At 32.3% G+C, this 17,914-nt stretch overlaps 1 protein-coding gene across 1 annotated transcript in view; it reads left to right on the forward strand.

Moving 5' to 3' along the window:
- The window catches only part of LOC139489504 (uncharacterized), an 81,515-nt gene extending 67,257 nt beyond the window's left edge, over window positions 1-14,258 (forward strand). Inside the window, exons 16-25 of the mRNA XM_071275988.1 lie at window positions 74-213; window positions 951-1,098; window positions 1,685-1,888; window positions 2,432-2,635; window positions 3,694-4,443; window positions 4,766-4,978; window positions 5,764-5,859; window positions 6,761-7,089; window positions 12,107-12,308; window positions 13,376-14,258. Of these exons, the coding sequence (XP_071132089.1) occupies window positions 74-213; window positions 951-1,098; window positions 1,685-1,888; window positions 2,432-2,635; window positions 3,694-4,443; window positions 4,766-4,978; window positions 5,764-5,859; window positions 6,761-7,089; window positions 12,107-12,308; window positions 13,376-13,653 (2,564 nt within the window). The 3' untranslated portion in view covers window positions 13,654-14,258. The remainder of the gene's footprint in view (window positions 1-73; window positions 214-950; window positions 1,099-1,684; window positions 1,889-2,431; window positions 2,636-3,693; window positions 4,444-4,765; window positions 4,979-5,763; window positions 5,860-6,760; window positions 7,090-12,106; window positions 12,309-13,375) is intronic.
- Window positions 14,259-17,914: the final 3,656 nt, after the last annotated feature.

Here is a 17,914-nt window from a genome sequence, read left to right on the forward strand (position 1 = left end):
TGAAATGTTAAAAAAACAAATTGAAGAATTTGTACTTCATCATGCCATATAATTTTACAAATTTTAATTTCAGGCCACGAGCTCACCGAGTTATTGACTTATTCTGTTTTTGTACGAGTTTGGTATAGTAGCAATACATATGCAATATTTAAATCAAACGGAGTTACTGTCCAGGCAGAAGAAATCCACGTGAATACTCAGAGAGGTGCTGCGGTAAATAATATATATTATATATCATTTGCAAATTTGAAGATTTGAACCCGCTGCAACTGTTTGCACCTGTGCTTAGTCAGGAATGTAATTTGTAGTAGTTGTCATTTATTGATGTGGTTCATAAGTGTTTCTCGTTTTTCGTGTTTGTTTTAAGATTAGACCGTTCGTTTTCCCGTTTGAATGGTTTTACACTAGTAATTTGTTTGGGCCCTTTATAAGTAAAGCCTTAATGCATCCTGTAAAAAACCTTTGTGTAGAATTTCTATATTTATCAAAAGTTTTGTTTCGATAGATATATATATGTAAAAATATATATTTATAGACCAACGTTGGGAAAATAAACACTGATGAAATAATAAATACTAACCCTGCCGCATTTTGTAAGTTCCTTACCAAAGTAGGCGTCTTTTCGTTTTAGTGTTTATCATTTCGTTTGAACTAGTATAGATTTTCTCACATGAGTTCTTTTATACAGTAGGACGAGGATCTTATCATAAAGACACTTTATAAATTGTATGAATTCGACGCGCTTTCCAGGATTTACTTTCATCTTACATCAGGAACGTCAAAAAATCAAATTAAAAAAGCCAAAAATAATTTAATATCACGTAAAGAATTATTTGACCAAAAGGGATAAAAATACAATAGCCAAATTCTTGCATCTTTAATAGGGAAAGGATTTGATTTCATTAATATAATTGTTTTCGTAAAAGTTAATGTAATTTATTTGCTTTTAGGTTGCCGAAAAGCTTCCATCATTTTGGAAAAATGACGTCGATTTCATCTTACCTGGCTCTTTATATACTGTGGTATGGAAAAATGTTTTTATGGCTAAAGTTGGAAGCGTACAAAAGTTTAATCTTTACATCAGCACTTTCAAAGGAGGTAAATTTTACCATTTCCGTTAGTATCAGACGTAGAATTTGACATGAACGATAGAACATTGTTTAACTAAAAATTGAAGAAAATGGATTAAATGTACATACGTTCGTTATAAAATCACTAAACAGCCGGAAGACCACACGTCACAATTTCATATTGAATAGTATCTGCATCATGTGCATTGCAGATGATATGTAAAAAAAAAAAGAAATGATAAATGAAATAAGAACCAAATAGTTTTTATCATGAATGTCATTCAGATAAAGATGTTTTTTTTCCAATCCGAGATGACTGGATTGAAGACAAACGTACTAATTGGAGCGCAATAAATCAAGTCACTTGGTGGGTATTTTTTTATAAAGACTCATATGTTGGATATATATAGATGTAATAGCTTTAACATCACATATTATAATTCATTCTTCAGTTTTGAACATTATTGTAAATCAATTGATATTGCGTACAGTTATATGAATGAATATAAAGAATAAAAGGGATTGTCAAAAATGCCGCACAACACTATAAACCACTTAAACCACAAACGGTCAAATGGTGCTTACTCTAAATATATATATTTCTTGAATTTCAGGCGCTGATCTACACAAAGTAAATCTAGACATTGATTCGTCAGTAAATGCTGTCAATATAAGTCGACTAACAATGAGTCCAGGCATCGTTTATTACAGCAATGTCGTCGCATATACCTTTTCAGGCCTTCAAACGGTCGTGTCATCAGATGGAATAATGGTCGACAGTAGTTCACCCATATTTGGGATTGTATATGATGGCTTAGGTTAGAATTTGTATAGATTGTTTTGGCTTTTTTGTAATAATATTTGTTTTGTTTTCCACAAAATCATGTGGTAACAAACATTGTGTATGAGTTTTAGATCATTTGAATAAGGCAAACTTAAGTTAGTGAACGGAAAATAATAGTTAAACAATTTTCCATTTGTAAATCTGTATAACTCTAGCACGCTACAAATTACACAACCAACATTTCAAACTTGAACAGTGTTTTGTTGTGTACATAAGATTCAAAACATTTGTTTAGGCAAACTAAAATTAGACAACTTACGTACGGACGTATAGACGAACAAGTGTATAACATAATACTCCCGCCGTAGTGGAGTATGCGTTTAGTTTAACCATTGTCCGTCCATACATCTATACGTCCGTATGTTCCAAGGCTGCATTTAGTTTTATCATTGTCCGTCCATACATTAATACGTCCGTATGTTCCAAAATTTGCTTCCATAAATATTGATATTAGTTTTGAAATTAACACGTTTGCATATCGTGTAGATATTAAATTACATCTTACTTTAATATATAGGTCTCAATGATATCAAGTACCAAAATAAGTCTGACATAGCATCAGCGTCATGGCACGGATTTACAGATACAGAATCGGGTATCATTAAGTATACCTGGTGTGTAGGTACAAATCGGAATGATAAGGATTGTGACATTGTACCATGGAAAACTATTGGAATGCATACATCAGTTTCAACAAGCTTACAGAATCATTTAAATAATGGTATGGAAATAATTTACTTTTGATGTTATAAAACCACTAGTTGAGAAGGACAGGTTGATGCTTATCTGATTGAACTGATAAAAACTTATAAATCAAATCAGTGACTGTTCAATTTGGCATACATCATATTATGTAACACACGTTTGAACATAATTTCAACTGTTCATAAACTTTAGGTTTATAGCTTTAAAAACAAAAATTAACAACACTTTGAATGATTTCATGCGTCCATTTTTTGTAAATGTCCAAACACAACCATCAAAGGTGAGGTATAAATGGTTTTTTTTTCTATTATATATCTCATAATAGCAGATTATATATCTGTGTCAACTAGTTTTCAATTTTCGGATATATATATTCATTTGGCAACTTTTCCCCGTATGTGTACAATCCTTTCTATTAACTATAACAGAAAAAAAACCGGATTAGGGCCCCTTAAAACATACATAACTTTTTTAACAACACGTGGTTCATATTGTATCTCAGGGTTTTGTGTTTGTTTTTCAAACTCACCAGTAAAATAGTCGTACATTTTGTATACAAGAAACATCAAATCAACTTTGGTGTCATCTTGACATACATTTAAATATAAAGCTACTTCTGGTATGATTAGACTAGTCCGAAGCATTCAAGAGTTAACTATCAAATAATGGCAACAGTAGTATACCGCTGTTCTAAAGTCTTACATCGAAAAACACTACGGAAATAATTATCATCGGTACCAGGAAACATATCAACTAATAGAGGAAAACAACGGAACAACAGGAACACTGAAGTGCAAAAAAAACAAAAAAAAAGACCACATTATTTTAGCATTAATATTAGAATATGAAAACAATTCAACCGATGCGACATACTATGGAAAGCACCATCGAAAAATTTGATTGGCGTGTACCTTTAAAACAATGATTTTCTTCAATTTATCCTTTTGTATACAGTTGAAAAAAAATTGTCGTCATGATATGTTTTACATTCAAACGACATTGGTAAAGTGGGCATAACGTAATCTTTTATTTATGAACATAAACAAAATTAATACGAATTTGTTTTATTTGAAGGTCAAATAATTTACAGCAAAGTTATAGCTGCTGACGAAGTCGGTCATACCTCCGATATAACTCCGTCTAATGGGGTAACTGTAGATACAACACCACCCGTACCGATCATGTTTTCACATGCTGCAGATAACTTTATAACAAATCCTTCATTTGAGGAAACACATGGCTGTTTTATGGACACTGATGATATTTCAGTCAATAACCTGTGTGATAATGATAATTGTTACCAACCGTTGTCATGGAGTAAAGTTGGTTGCTTAGTAACTATTAAATCAGATGTTGACACCGCTCATGATGGACGAACTTTCATCTATTTGAAAGGAACAATACAACAAAATATACAACAGCTTTCATCAGGAAATTTATATAAGTTATCATTTGTAACTAGTCATCCGCATATCAATACAGCTGTCATTTCTAATATAGAAGGATCCGTCAAGTTTGGCCACAAGGAATATGTATTCCACATTTTTACAAAAGAAAATCAAAGTGAAATAGTATGGCACCTTCATACATTTTACTTCACACCAAATACAAACAGTTCTGATTTGATAATAAGCAATCTCAACAGAAACATTGGTTTCCTAGTTGATAATGTAAAGGTTCATGCCGTCGAAGTACATCCAAACAGTGCTAGTGAAACACCAGTACAGGTACATACAGTCGGTCTGCATCGCTGGTCATCTATACATGCTTCGTGGAATTTTGTGGATTTCGGAAGTCCGATAACTGAATATCTTTGGGCTATTGGTGTGTATATATAGTTATTATTGATTCTAATTAATGCATTCAAATAAATAGTAATTGCATCTAATTACACTAGAATCTAAATGACAACTAGTGATATGATATAACGTAAAAGGCAACAGTGATTTACAGATGATCAAACTTCATTAATAAATTAAGGGGACACAACTAGAGGGAAAAACACACAGTGTAAGTCTACAGAGTAAGCGTCTACTATTTTATTTCCGAATTTTGTTTTTGCAAGCTTTTATTTTATGTTAAGGTTGATTAATTCGATCAAACCTTCCAAATTCTTTCTGTTGTAATATTTCTTTCTTTATGTTAGGAAATACAAGAGGCAATGCAGAAATGCAGCATTTTCAGAGTGTTGGTGTTAATAACTTTGGTTACAATTACAACATTACATTGGCTCATTCATCACAAGTTCATGTCACAGTAGTAGCTATCAATGCCGCTGGTTTACAAGCTAAAGCTTATTCAGCTGGAGTAGATATTGATAATACACCACCGGTCATTAACCAGGTACATGATGGAGTAGGTAAGTGCGATCAATTACACAAGTGTTTTAATAACCCCAAGTATATACTTTGGGTTGATGATAAATAATAAGTTCCATAAAAACAAAATCTTAAACTTTACATACCACTTGTCTATTTCGTGAACGATTTCGTACATTGAAAATTTTGATTGAATACCATCAGCAAACAGTGAAAATATTCATCAAATACCATAAGCCGAAATTAGAAAATAATATAACAAAAAAAGAACAAATATTGATAAACGCCATAAAAATGGCGAAGACTGATTTTATTTCAAACTATTAATCGCAAAATGTTTCCCAAAAATGTAACGATAAAAAAAAACCTATTTCATCAATTCGAAATGAAACAAAACACAAGCCAAAAACCCTGCAAAGAATCAAGTTATGCATGAGTGAAATACTGAGGATACTCTCGTGCACACGCAGAGTTATCGGACTAGTGTTCACTAGTTGAATTCAACACCCAAACAAGGAATCAGAGCAATTATAAATGTCAAAAATGTATTGAGCTGTGTACTTTACCTGTTATTGATCCAGCTGAAGATAAATTCCATAGAGAATTTTGATAGAAAGACAAATATAGTATGCTGAACAGAGCACTAATCAATTTTGAGCATCCATTATCTCTAGGAATCTGTTTTATTCTCCTTTTGTTTTGTTTGTTTATTAACAAAATAATGGAATTTCTTTACATGTTTTACCTTAACCAATAAGGTATCTTTAAATAAAAAATAAAAAATGTAGGACTAAAATTTCAATGCAACTTTTGTAATAAATTGTAGGTGTAGATATTGATGGACAAACATCAAACATTATATCAGCTAACTGGGATGTAATCGATCCTGAATCGGATATTGATTATTGTGAATGGTCTATAGGTAAGTATAGTATTTAGAAGAGTAGACTGAATGATGTCATTGATCAAACTTCAGGGTAGTTTTCCTTGACAGTCTTTACCGATACCATATCTTTATTCAAAATCCTTGCAAAATATATGTAGCTTTTGAAATTTGTTCGTAGCACAGCTTAAAAGTCGGTTTATAATTAAGCTTTATTGCCATCTATTATATCCCTGGTATCATTGATGAGTTCTTACATGAAGTTGCAAAACATGTTATCGGTATAATCTTCGGATTTCAAATGATTGACTTAAAGCGTTCCTGATGAAGGTAAATCGTGAAAAGCGCTTCGGACGAAAGAAATTACTTAACGTGTTGTTTTCAATTTTTTTATTTCTTTATATGTCTAACATATGTTTGGAAGAATTCCTAAATCAACACTTATCAATGTATATGAATTTTTGTGAATGGTTGCAATGAAATAACACATTACATTCATACAATAGATCTAATGTAGGCCGTTTATGTGGAAGGGTTTAACAATTTGTCATATACTGACCTTTTTATTTGACTATACACAAATGTATACAGTTTGAGTTTGAATCATTGTTCAAAGCCATCTGGTGACATCTTCGTCATTAGGTTGGCTGAACGGCTATTTAATGTGTCAAGTGTCAAGTTAAACGCATATTCAAGACGAAAACATGTTAGTTAGATATTAAAAAGATTCTTGTCTATCGTAATAGAAAAAGAATGAAAATTGAATTTGCTGTTTAATTTATGTAACTGTGTCGACAGAGTGTTAACAACTAGTGCATTGATTTTCTTCAGATAATTTAATCACTGAAAGGCACAGCAGGTGTATTTACTGTCATTTAATTCATAGTTTTAGTATCAGTTATGAAATTAACATTCAGTTTTTCTTTTTTTAAATGCTTAGGTCTGCAGCCGTATGGAAACGAACTTCAACCGTTTACAAAGATTACAGACGTCAAATCTGCCTCCATTTCGTTTGATGAGTATATCATATCACAGAAGACAGTATACACTACTGTTAGGTGCCACAATAAAGCAGGCTTATATTCTACTGCTACGTCAGATGGTGTTACAATCTCTGATATTCCTCCTTCTAGTGACCATGCTGTGATAACAATCATTCCTCAATCACTGACGGAATATAGTCCTGGTGATTATTATCAAGGAGACAAAACTTCTGTGAGGATAAAATGGTCAGGATTCGCAGACCAGTTTGGTATTATGTCTTTTGTTGTAAGTATCGCACTCAGTTAATGCAACAAATTATCATAGATTGGAAAATGTAAGGTTGGTTAAAATCAAGTAGGATCCGATTAATGTATACCTTACTTAATTAAAAAAAAAAAGCTTAAACATGTATTTTATTGCTAGACTTATATATCGGTGTTTTACGTTTCCGCAAATTGACATTACTTTTCCGGAAAAAAAAGATTACGTTTCCGCAAATAAATATCTTACTTTTCCGGACAAAAAGTAACTATTCCGAAAAAAAAAAATTATTACTTTTCCGCAAATAATTAAGGAATACCTGTCGAAAGCAAAGCCATAATAAAAAATAAATATTTATTAAGTTAAAGGTCATCATAACATGCAAGTAAAATTCATCATTAAAATGTATGAAAACGTAATGTTCAAAAGTCAGCACTAATCTGATATATCTTGATATGAGTTCATGAGTCAGTTGTGGCTGAATATTTGTAGCCAACATGTGATGGCTAGCGAAAAACTGTTCGTTCAGGTGGCATGAAAAGACTCGGCACCATTCGTTGTTCTCTTTTCCTCGGGGTCAGGAGGTGATGCCCAAATGGTTGGTGGAAATCTCGAATTGCCATCTATGTAAAATTCCAATATATAATCGGCAAACTTCATGCATGTATCGTCAGATGGAGCATCGGCTATTAATATTACCAGATAAATTTCCGGAAAAGTAATAAATACAAATTGTGCAAACGTATACGTTAAATTTGCGGAAACGTAGTATTGGAATTTGAAAAATTAGCAGAAATGCAATACGCCCGTATATATACTATAGACATTTTTGACTAAGAAAGGTTTATGTTTGAATGTTATGTATGTGTTATTTATATTCGGTGAAAAGCTCTCAAGAGTTTATTTTAGTTTAAACATATTTTATTTGCTGAATTAAAGCAAAATGGATTAGACACAAGTAAATCATACTTATGAAGTCTTCTCCATAATACAATATAAAGTTACAATAATAGTATAATATAATGGACATGCATATAAAACAAACAATTTATGCAATATAATACTAGCTTTGATAGGTGAACAAAGAGGATAGAAAGTAAAAAGAGAAAAAAAAAGTTTGAAAAGTCGTATAATTCTGTGACGATGACTTGTGAATTGATGACAATGATGACGTTCCGTGTCAGTAATAATAACGCTCAATCAAGGTATAAGAAATCTGTTTGACCTTTTTATGAAATTTTGAACATGTTTGAAAATTTAAATATTTTGTTCGTTCGAAAGTTCCAAGTGTCCGCAAATTAATAGTTTTGTATCTAAAACAAAGTTTTCAGATAGCCAGTTAAGGGTATGGAATAAGGTTTTTCTACATAATGTGTATTTTGAGCAAACGAAGAAGTAATGGTAGACATCCTCAATATCGGACCCACAATGGCAAGAAGGATCATCTATAATATTAGCTCTAAATAGGTCATTGTTTAAGAATGAAGCGGAACATCGCAATTGCGTTAAGATTATATTTAATTTCCTTGGGCCGTACAAATAAAACGTTTCAATTTTACATAATAGACTATCGTTTTTTAATTCTTTCTTAAATTTAGAAATAGAGTCGACTCTGCGAATTTTTGGATCAAGTTTATTCCATTCACGTATAGTAGAGGGAATAAACGATTCAGTAGTAAGGGAAAGTCTACAAAATGGAACAATAATATCATGACCATTTCGCAACGGGTAGTTGGTTGTACTTTGTACACAAGGAGGTACAAGATTACATAAATATTCTGGTGCATGCTTTTGGTTCATGTTATAAAACATCTGTAATTTTCTTCTCCTTCTTCTTTCAAAAAGAGATTCCCAGCCAACCTCAGAATATAAAGTTTCAGTTTTTGTAAATATTGGTAGACCTGTTACTATTCTTGCGGCCTCTGATTGCAAATTTTCTAATTTATGTGAGTAGCCTATTCCACAATTATCCCACACTTCCGTGGCATATTCAAAAATGGGTCGAATAAAAACTAAGTATAGTTTTTCTAAATTATTTCGAGATAATCGGTATTTAAGTTTACGTAGAACATTTAAGTGTTTCTTTACACTTGTAATTATACTTTCAATATGATTGTTTCATTTTGCGTCACTACTGAAATTAACTCCCAGGTGCTTATGAGATGTACTTAAAGGTATATTTTTACCATTTAAGAAAAAGCTAAGGTCTGGAGTCTCAATATTGGAAAATATCATAATTTCAGTTTTATCTGGGTTAAATGACATAAGCCATTTAGAAGACCAAACATCCAGCTCTTTCAAGTCGCGATCGATAACAGATTTAATCTGTTGTCCGTCGTTACCAGAATAATTGAATGATGTGTCGTCAGCAAATAGCCGACACAGTGAAGTAAGCTTATCAGCAATATCATTAATATATAAGACAAAGAGAAGGGGGCCCAGAACTGATCCCTGGGGAACACCAGCTGAGACATTACAGAAGGAAGAAGACGAGTTATTTAATACTACTCTCTGTTTTCTGTCGTGTAGATAATCCTGAAACCAATTCAATACATTTCCGTCAACACCATACGCTTTCATTTTACATATAAGACCCCTATGCCAAACTTTGTTGAAAGCTTTAGAGAAGTCACAGAATACAAAACAGTTTATATCTTTTTTTCCCAAGGAGTTTAATATGCAATTATATATTTCTAGGAGTTGATGAACAGTTGAATTGTTAGGGAGAAATCCTGATTGATACTCATAAATTAATTTATTAGCTTTTAAATGATTGTATAAGTGCTTAAACACAACTCTTTCCATAACTTTTCCTACACAACTAATTAAGGATATCGGTCTATAATTTGATGGCAGAGATGAGTCTCCCTTTTTGAAAATGGGTATCAGATTTGCTATCTTCCAGCTAGTTGGGTATATCCCCTCTCTTAAGGACTTATTAAATATAATATGGAGCGGAACTGCTACCTTTTCTGGACACAGCTTTAGCATCTTATGATTGATCACATCAGGACCAGATGCTTTGTTTGGATCTAATATCTGAATACTATCTATTATTTCTTTTATATTTACTTGGATGTCTGAAAACTTACTATTAGTTTTTGTATCAAATTCGGGCAAATCAACATGATCTTCATCTAGCTTTGAAATCATACTAAAATATTTGTTTAACAAAGTACATTTCTCCTCATCTTCATATACAGTATCATTCAGTTCATTATCATTTATAATATTTTGGAGAGGGGGTATGGTTTCTGAACCTTTTTTGGATTTAATTAACGTTTTCATCAATTTCCAATACGTTTTTGAGTTTGAGGGTTGTTTCGATATTAGACAGTCCAAATTTGTTTCAAAATTTTCTTTGGCGATTTTTTTCATATTATTTACTTTATTTCTCTGTTTTTTGTTCTTCATAATATTATTTTCACAATTATATTTAATCGCTTTTTTTCTTAATCTATCTCGAATTCGAATTTCACGTCTTATGTCATTATTGAACCAGTGTTTGTCATTATGTCGTACAGTTACTATTTTAGTAGGAATGCATTTTCTTTCGGGAAGCATAGTATTCCAGTCTATTTCGTCTAATTTCTCAGCAAATTTGGATTTATCAGCCCGATCGTATAGCCATATTTCTCTTTTAAAAGATTTAAAGTCGGACATTGGACATTCGAGAAATGCAATAGGTGCATCATGATCACTAATTGCAGATGGAGTTTTTAGAACATTTGAAAAGGAACATGACATAGAGTCACTAATAATAATCGGATCTAGCAGAGTGCTACTATGGTCCGTTACTCCAGTAGGTAATTCAATAACGTTGGTTAAATTGAACAAATTTAATGTGTCAATCAGTTTGTTATTATGCGTAGTAAGTAAGTCAGAGTTCAAATCGCCCGTTATTACCATCCTCTCATTGACCTGCAAACCCATCCCAATTGCATGATTTAATCGTGTCCAGTAGTTATTATCTGAATTAGGCGATCGATAAGTGTGACACAATAAGAAGCTTTGACCTTTAACATAGATATTGACAAAAAGGGATTCGTCTTCTTTCGTTTCGAGTGCATTTATTCGATTGAGTCCGATACCATCTTTGACATAAATGAGTAAACCACCACCAAAGCTGTTCCTATCTTTTCGGACTATATTTGAAGAGAAGGAATCAAGTTTTATATCGTCATCTGCAATGTTGGGATCTAAGTGTGTTTCCGATAACGTAATAATATCAAATTCATCACAAAAATTATTTAGAAATTTTAGTTTATTTCTCACGGATCTTATGTTGAGACTACAAATGGATATAAAATTTTCTTGTGGTTGTGTTTCATTCACCGACGGTGCGTTCGATTCATTACGAAAACTTGGGCCTGGGTTTGTTTCAACATTTCCGATAATAAGGAGTTTATAATGTTTTAATCATTATATGTGAAAGTGTTTTAGTATTGTAAGGATGTCAAATTAGGCTTTATTTGTTTTAATCTCAAAGTAGACTGGGCAATCGATATATGGTCACTCTGGGTCTTCTTCTGATATCCTTGTAAAATCCTTGTTGAAAATTAATGTTTTGATTTCGTGTGATGAAAAAGTACGCAGTCACGTTCGGTCAGAACAGGAATGTAATATATCATGCTTCGCGTAGAGATTGTTTTACGTTCTCTACACGTTAAGAACCCTCGCAACAACTCTAAGGGATCCGTGTGTGCATGGCCTGTTGGAATGCTAAATTTATGTTCCTATCCGCTATACCCAAATTTTCCAGTTGCAGTCCATTTTTTCCCCTACTTCTTCCCGGCCGGATTCGAGTAAGGACCAACCTATTGAATTTATTGTTTTTTTTGTTCATGTCCTTAAAATGCATGAAAAATTTGCAACTGGATTTTAAATATCCAACAATCCATTAAACTATCAATTTAAAATTTTAAAATCAGAACAAAAGTTTCTGATAGGTAAAAGTATATGTCTTTAATTTTAGTTTTGTAAACTTTTTATAAATAAGCAACAGTAATACACAATTTCAATAACCTTAATAAAATTGTAGGTACAGTTTGATGGCGAAAGTATTCATTTAAAGAACTCCATTTTGGACATCAACAAACAAGTATCTTACATGGTGATGACTGGCTTAGATCTGCCCGATACCTCATATACTGCTAGTATAGCTGCTATGAATGCTATGTATATCCGGAGTAGTAAAATTTATACAAATATTACAGTAAACACATCAACCCCTACTGTTGTTGGTAAGTATATGTGGGTGAGTGGCAGGACTCTGTCTGAAAAGAAAATTAGAGAACTTCGCTAGAGATTTTGTTTTCTTTTTCTAGAGAGTTTTGTTTCTTATGAACATGAAGACCGGTAGGTTTGCTCCATCAGTACCATACAGACTGTCTGTTGAAATGTCAATTTACCAATTGCAATTAAATATAATTTAATTTCAATTTTGGATGTAACGCGTCTTCTGATTGACTGACAGTGTTTTGTTTATCAGCTCATAGACATAATTTTGTCATGTGACCGTGAATCAGAGCGAGTATGATATTTCGTGATCAAATAAATAACTGAGTATTGCACAGTCCTTATTTTGTAAGAAGCATCTTAATATCTTCCATTTTAAACTCGTTTTCAATTTACATCATGTTTTACAAGAAAACGCGCTTGACTAGAATTCTGCTCTTTAATGTTCTTTCTAATACATGAAATAATAATATAAAAAAACCATCATAGGATTTGTATTTTTACTACCGCTGGCTCAGTACAGCTGCTAGTGGACTAAAAGTAAGGAATTTGCGTGATTTAAATCTAATTTTAATTTTTAATGAGAAGTTTTAAATTCATCATTTGATTACATACATACCTGAAAAAAGGATATGTGGTGTATTATCAAAGTGACAATACACCTAATTTCAGGTAATCAAGAAACATGTGTTATGCTCAAGAAAATCATAGTGTGTTGTAAAAAAAAAAGAAGACACCATTTATTGTGCTTAAATATGGTAAAAAAACAATTAAAATCACGGATAAAACAAATATGTAAATAAGTAAAGACAGAGTGGGGAATGGTGTATCAACACCATCAGTGGAAACAAAAGCCTATCAGAGTAAATTGACATGCATAAAAACCATCAGTCAAAATAAGTACACAGAAAAACTAAGGATTATCAACATAAAGCCTTTTAAAGATCGATGATTAATTTATATGCTTTGGAAAATTTCGCGGTACATGTTTTTTTTATTATTATTATTTTACTTGTTTATTATTAAAAACAAGTGTTTACTAATCTATGTATCATATTTGTCTTTTAAACAGATGGGTCTAAACTTTCTACAGTAAAAAAGGACGATGAGATAATAATCAACTGGAGTGACTGTTTTATTAACGCTGGCAGTCTGGTATATGAAGTATCTGTTGGAACTACACAAGGTGGCGCTGATGTCATCCAGTGGCAGGAAACAAAAAACACTTTTATCAATATACTGCTTACTGAGAAACTGAAAAGTAAATCAAACCTCAATCTGTTCTTTTTGGTACGAGCTATTGACCACAATGGGGTGTATTCTTCAATAAGTGATGATATTTCTGTGTAACAGATGCAGCTTGTATTCATCTTATGTTCAATATCTAAAATGTGATACTGTCATTCTAATAAAAAAATCAATTTAGAAGGGAAAGGAAAAGGTATGATAAGTCCACGTCTTTGCACCTTAATTCTTAATCAAAAAGTATTATAAATCTATGAACCATTATATTTCAGATTGATGAATGTGGTTAAATTGGCATAAGAGCTTCAAACTACTTACAATTAGCTCAAATATAGAAATAACTGTGAAAATAGTCGCATTTTGAGTCTCACTCAAGCAAGAGATTTATCCTAAAATGTGTTTTTACAAAACTGTTTTAAAATGTGTTTACAATATCTGTTTGGGTAAATCTCTTGTTCATGTTTGTCATGTTTAGTTTGCTCAGAATAGTGTTAACGTCAAATACTCAAATTTCAAGATGATGGATGACATTACAAATAACCTGCCTGCACTAAAGAAGATTCCAGATTAAAGTAACTAGTTTATTCATGCGAAAGGAATACATAAATTTTACAGACATCGAATAAGTAAACATTGTTTTTGCTTTTTCAGTGGCTACATTAATGTAATCATATCTTCCCCTTTGTTCTTCTTCGTTATTTATCACTTGTCTTGTTTCTGGTCAATGTTTCGTGTCAGTCATAATAATACTTGTCAATGTATCTGGTAAATATAACTTATGCTGCAAAGTTATTTAAATTTGTTGAATATCGGTAAAAAAAAACTTATCAGCACTACGCAAGCAATCGTTTTTTTATGATAGTTGTTATCCATTCGTTTGATGTGTTCATAGATTGACCAGGGGGGGGGGGGGGGGGGGGGGGGGGGTAGCCTGGGCCTCCCTTTTGTGAGAAAATTTTTGTTGATTATATAGGGAATGACTAAAGTGTGACTGGAGAGGGCCCATTTTAGGTCAGTTATCACCCCCTCCTTTTACAAAAAGTTCTGGATCCGCCACTGGTGTTTGAGCTTTTGATTTTGCCATTGGCGGTGTTATATCTGTTTTCGAGAGGTAATTAGTTTGTGCGCCAAAAAAGTGGTTTAAACCGAAGACATTTAGCTTGTACCTGGACCATTATTGTTCGTTGTTTGGTTATTCTTTATAAGTTCATGAATGGCGCTTTTGGAGGAGTCTGAATTATGAGGGTGGTATATTGTACTGTCTAATATTGTTTTTGCTATTCCTGATATCATTTTAATGTGTAAATTGGACTCAATCCTACCCGAGTCTTCAGAGGCAAGAGCTTGAATCACGGTACGTCCGAAACCTATCGAGGTTACCTAGTCTGTGATTGCTTAAAAAAATTTCTTTTAACATTATTCAATTTTGATTAGTCATTCCACATTGATTGAACACGTACATATTGTGTTTTATACATTTACTAGTCATTTTTCAGTGATACTTTGTTTGCATGGTGTCATATATCACTCTATGAAAGGAGACAACTATTCACCAGAGTTCATAGGATGTGAAAAGCAATTATAGGTCATCGTATGGCCTTCAACGAGAATAACGTATGGTCAGCTATAAAACGTCCGACATGTAGCAGTTTTACATAAATTTTAACTTAACCCTAGACAGTAATTTCATATCTATTGATTATGTGCACCTCATATTTCGAACAAATTACAAATATTTTCAAATAGATTTATATTTGTTATCCAAGGGCAATGGTCTATCTTCCTGTACTACTATTATACGAGATTTCTATATCTAAGGCGTTTTTGTCATAATTACACTCTACATCCACATTCCCATTGGCGCATTAGTCTAATACGTTCTGAGAAATCTTTTTTATAGTGCCAAATCTGCACTTTTTTTTTTTGGAAAAAGGGGGGGGGGGCATTTTTGCTTTAAAAAAAATGTTATCAAAATTATCTTCGTAGTGCTATATATATATGCTAAATTAGTTATCAAGGTTTGCGTTCAACCTCAGGCTATGAGCAGTTCTTGGCAAATCTATAGGAAAACTTTTCAAACGGCACTGTTTGTATTGAAGTGTTCTTTATTTATCTAAGTATCTGGTCTGTTAAACAACAGTGGAACATAGAGTTACTTATTCTATTCCTATATAACGTTTTGTGTGCGCTTTCAAGTTGTTACCACTATTACCAAATGGTATCATTGTACATTATAAGATTCACACGAAAAAATCTATAGCAATTATTAACAGTGATAACATATAGATCTATATGGAAGATGTACCTTGATTAGACAGATTTGATTCATGTTTCGCAGATTTTACTTCTAAGAACTATTACCAAGGATCAAAAGTTTAAGATAATTGTATCATACCTACACTTTCTCCTGGTTTACTTTATATAAGTATTTTCAATGTAAATAATGACAAAAAGTGCCCATACCTTATTAAATGCACACTTAAGTATAATAATATGTTAAGTTTATCTACGAATTGTCTTTAACAGAAGCGACTCGGGTTTAACAACATAGATGATCTCTGGGATGAATACGTGGAAACGCGCCCCTACTGACGAGTATCCTTTATTGGATTTTGGATTGAGCATCACTGAAGAAACATAATAATTATCTAAACATGCATCTAGTGCATCAAACAATTTGCATTGTTAATATTATCTTTGCTATCAATTGCTTACAACGGCTAGGTAAGAGAAAACGTTTATAATTTCATAAATAATTTTAAAGAAAATACCATCCCTTGAAATAATTTGAAGATTTATAACATGCATGCATCGATCATGTTGGTTTATCACAAATCGTTAAAGTTTTGGCGAAAGATATTCATTTTCTTTCATGTTTTTTCTGCTTGACATTTCTGTAATTGACATTATACAGAAAATGGTATAATGACATAATCTAAATGCGGTTTGCCAATAATTAGTTTTCTTGTCAATGCACAATTATAATTATTGCTTGTGTATCTAATTGTAGAACAGGGACAAGAACATTTCTACAAACTAATATTTCATCTGTCCTTACACAATGTTACAGCAGTCTGTGGACTATTAACCGAAAGACACTCAAATTGTAACGTTAAAATAATCTGGAGTTATAATTAACCTAACAGTGACGATAAACAAAATTAAGGAAAGACTTAATAGAAAAAATCCAAAAACAAGTTATAAAGTTGCGTCTGAAGCTCTTTCCTGATATAACCTTCATTAGGAACACTCAATGCTCTTCTACTTTATGCTAAATGCGCGTCTGACGTAAATGCAAACTTTAATCCTGGTATCTATGATGAGTTTATTCATATACACACAAAAATGGAAAGCCGAAGATAATTACGGTAATCGCAGCTACTTACTCTTGGGTGTCTACAATGCTAAGTTACTGTTACAATTACAATAATCCTCTTTGGAATCCAATGTTCAGCCTATACTTTTAAAGAGTTCTCGTTCCTTTGTTTTTTTTTGTGGTTTTGAATGTTTTTGATTTTGTTTTGATGTTTTATTATGAATAAAAGAGCGCAATGAGAGTGTTATTCAACCACAAAAATACCAAGACACATGTAGAGATCAAAGCACGGTTCCTTACAAAAACAGGTGTTTGAACAACATACTAAGCTCTGTATCCCCCTTAGTCTGGAAAACACTCCCAACATTAACAAGAGTTCGAACAATATAGCAGCTATGAATCACCCTTAGTGCCTGAAAAAAACTCCGTTCTCAACAATAAAACAAGAGTTCGAACAACAAACCAAGCTATGAATCCCCTTTAGGGCCTGGAAAAAACCATCAGCATTTAAACAGACAAAACAAAGATCTAACATCAACTAAATATACACTTATATGTTTGTGCTCAAATCAATACTTCCTTAAATGTTTGTTATGTTTCAAATTTGGTAATATTTTATGGTTAGAATACATTCATGTACTGATATTTTAATATTCTGTTGCAATCTTGGGGTAAGACAAGATAACCATCATTGCCCTCCTTCACACCAGCTCGCATTGTTTTCTTGTAGGTGTCGCCAAAATACTAAATACATTGCTTTTAATGAAATATTAGATACAGTGAAAAACTAACAAAAAGCTACAACAGTGAGATATAACCTTTGGGGAACACAAAAAAGCATTTATCGATGACATAAAAATGTATTTCGAAAGTGAAAATAACAATACTCATAAATGTTCGGGTACACGGCTCTGAATCTCATGAACCCATAATCTGTTTTTATAGAAATACAAGAAAAATCATTTTTATTTCATTTAGAACAAATATCTTTTGATGCGTTGATGTATCATAACTAATAACTTTTATAAAAAACAATTCCATAACATACAA

This window comes from Mytilus edulis, chromosome 9 (genome assembly GCF_963676685.1).
Source record: "Mytilus edulis chromosome 9, xbMytEdul2.2, whole genome shotgun sequence".
Classification (NCBI taxonomy): Eukaryota; Metazoa; Mollusca; class Bivalvia; order Mytilida; family Mytilidae; genus Mytilus; species Mytilus edulis.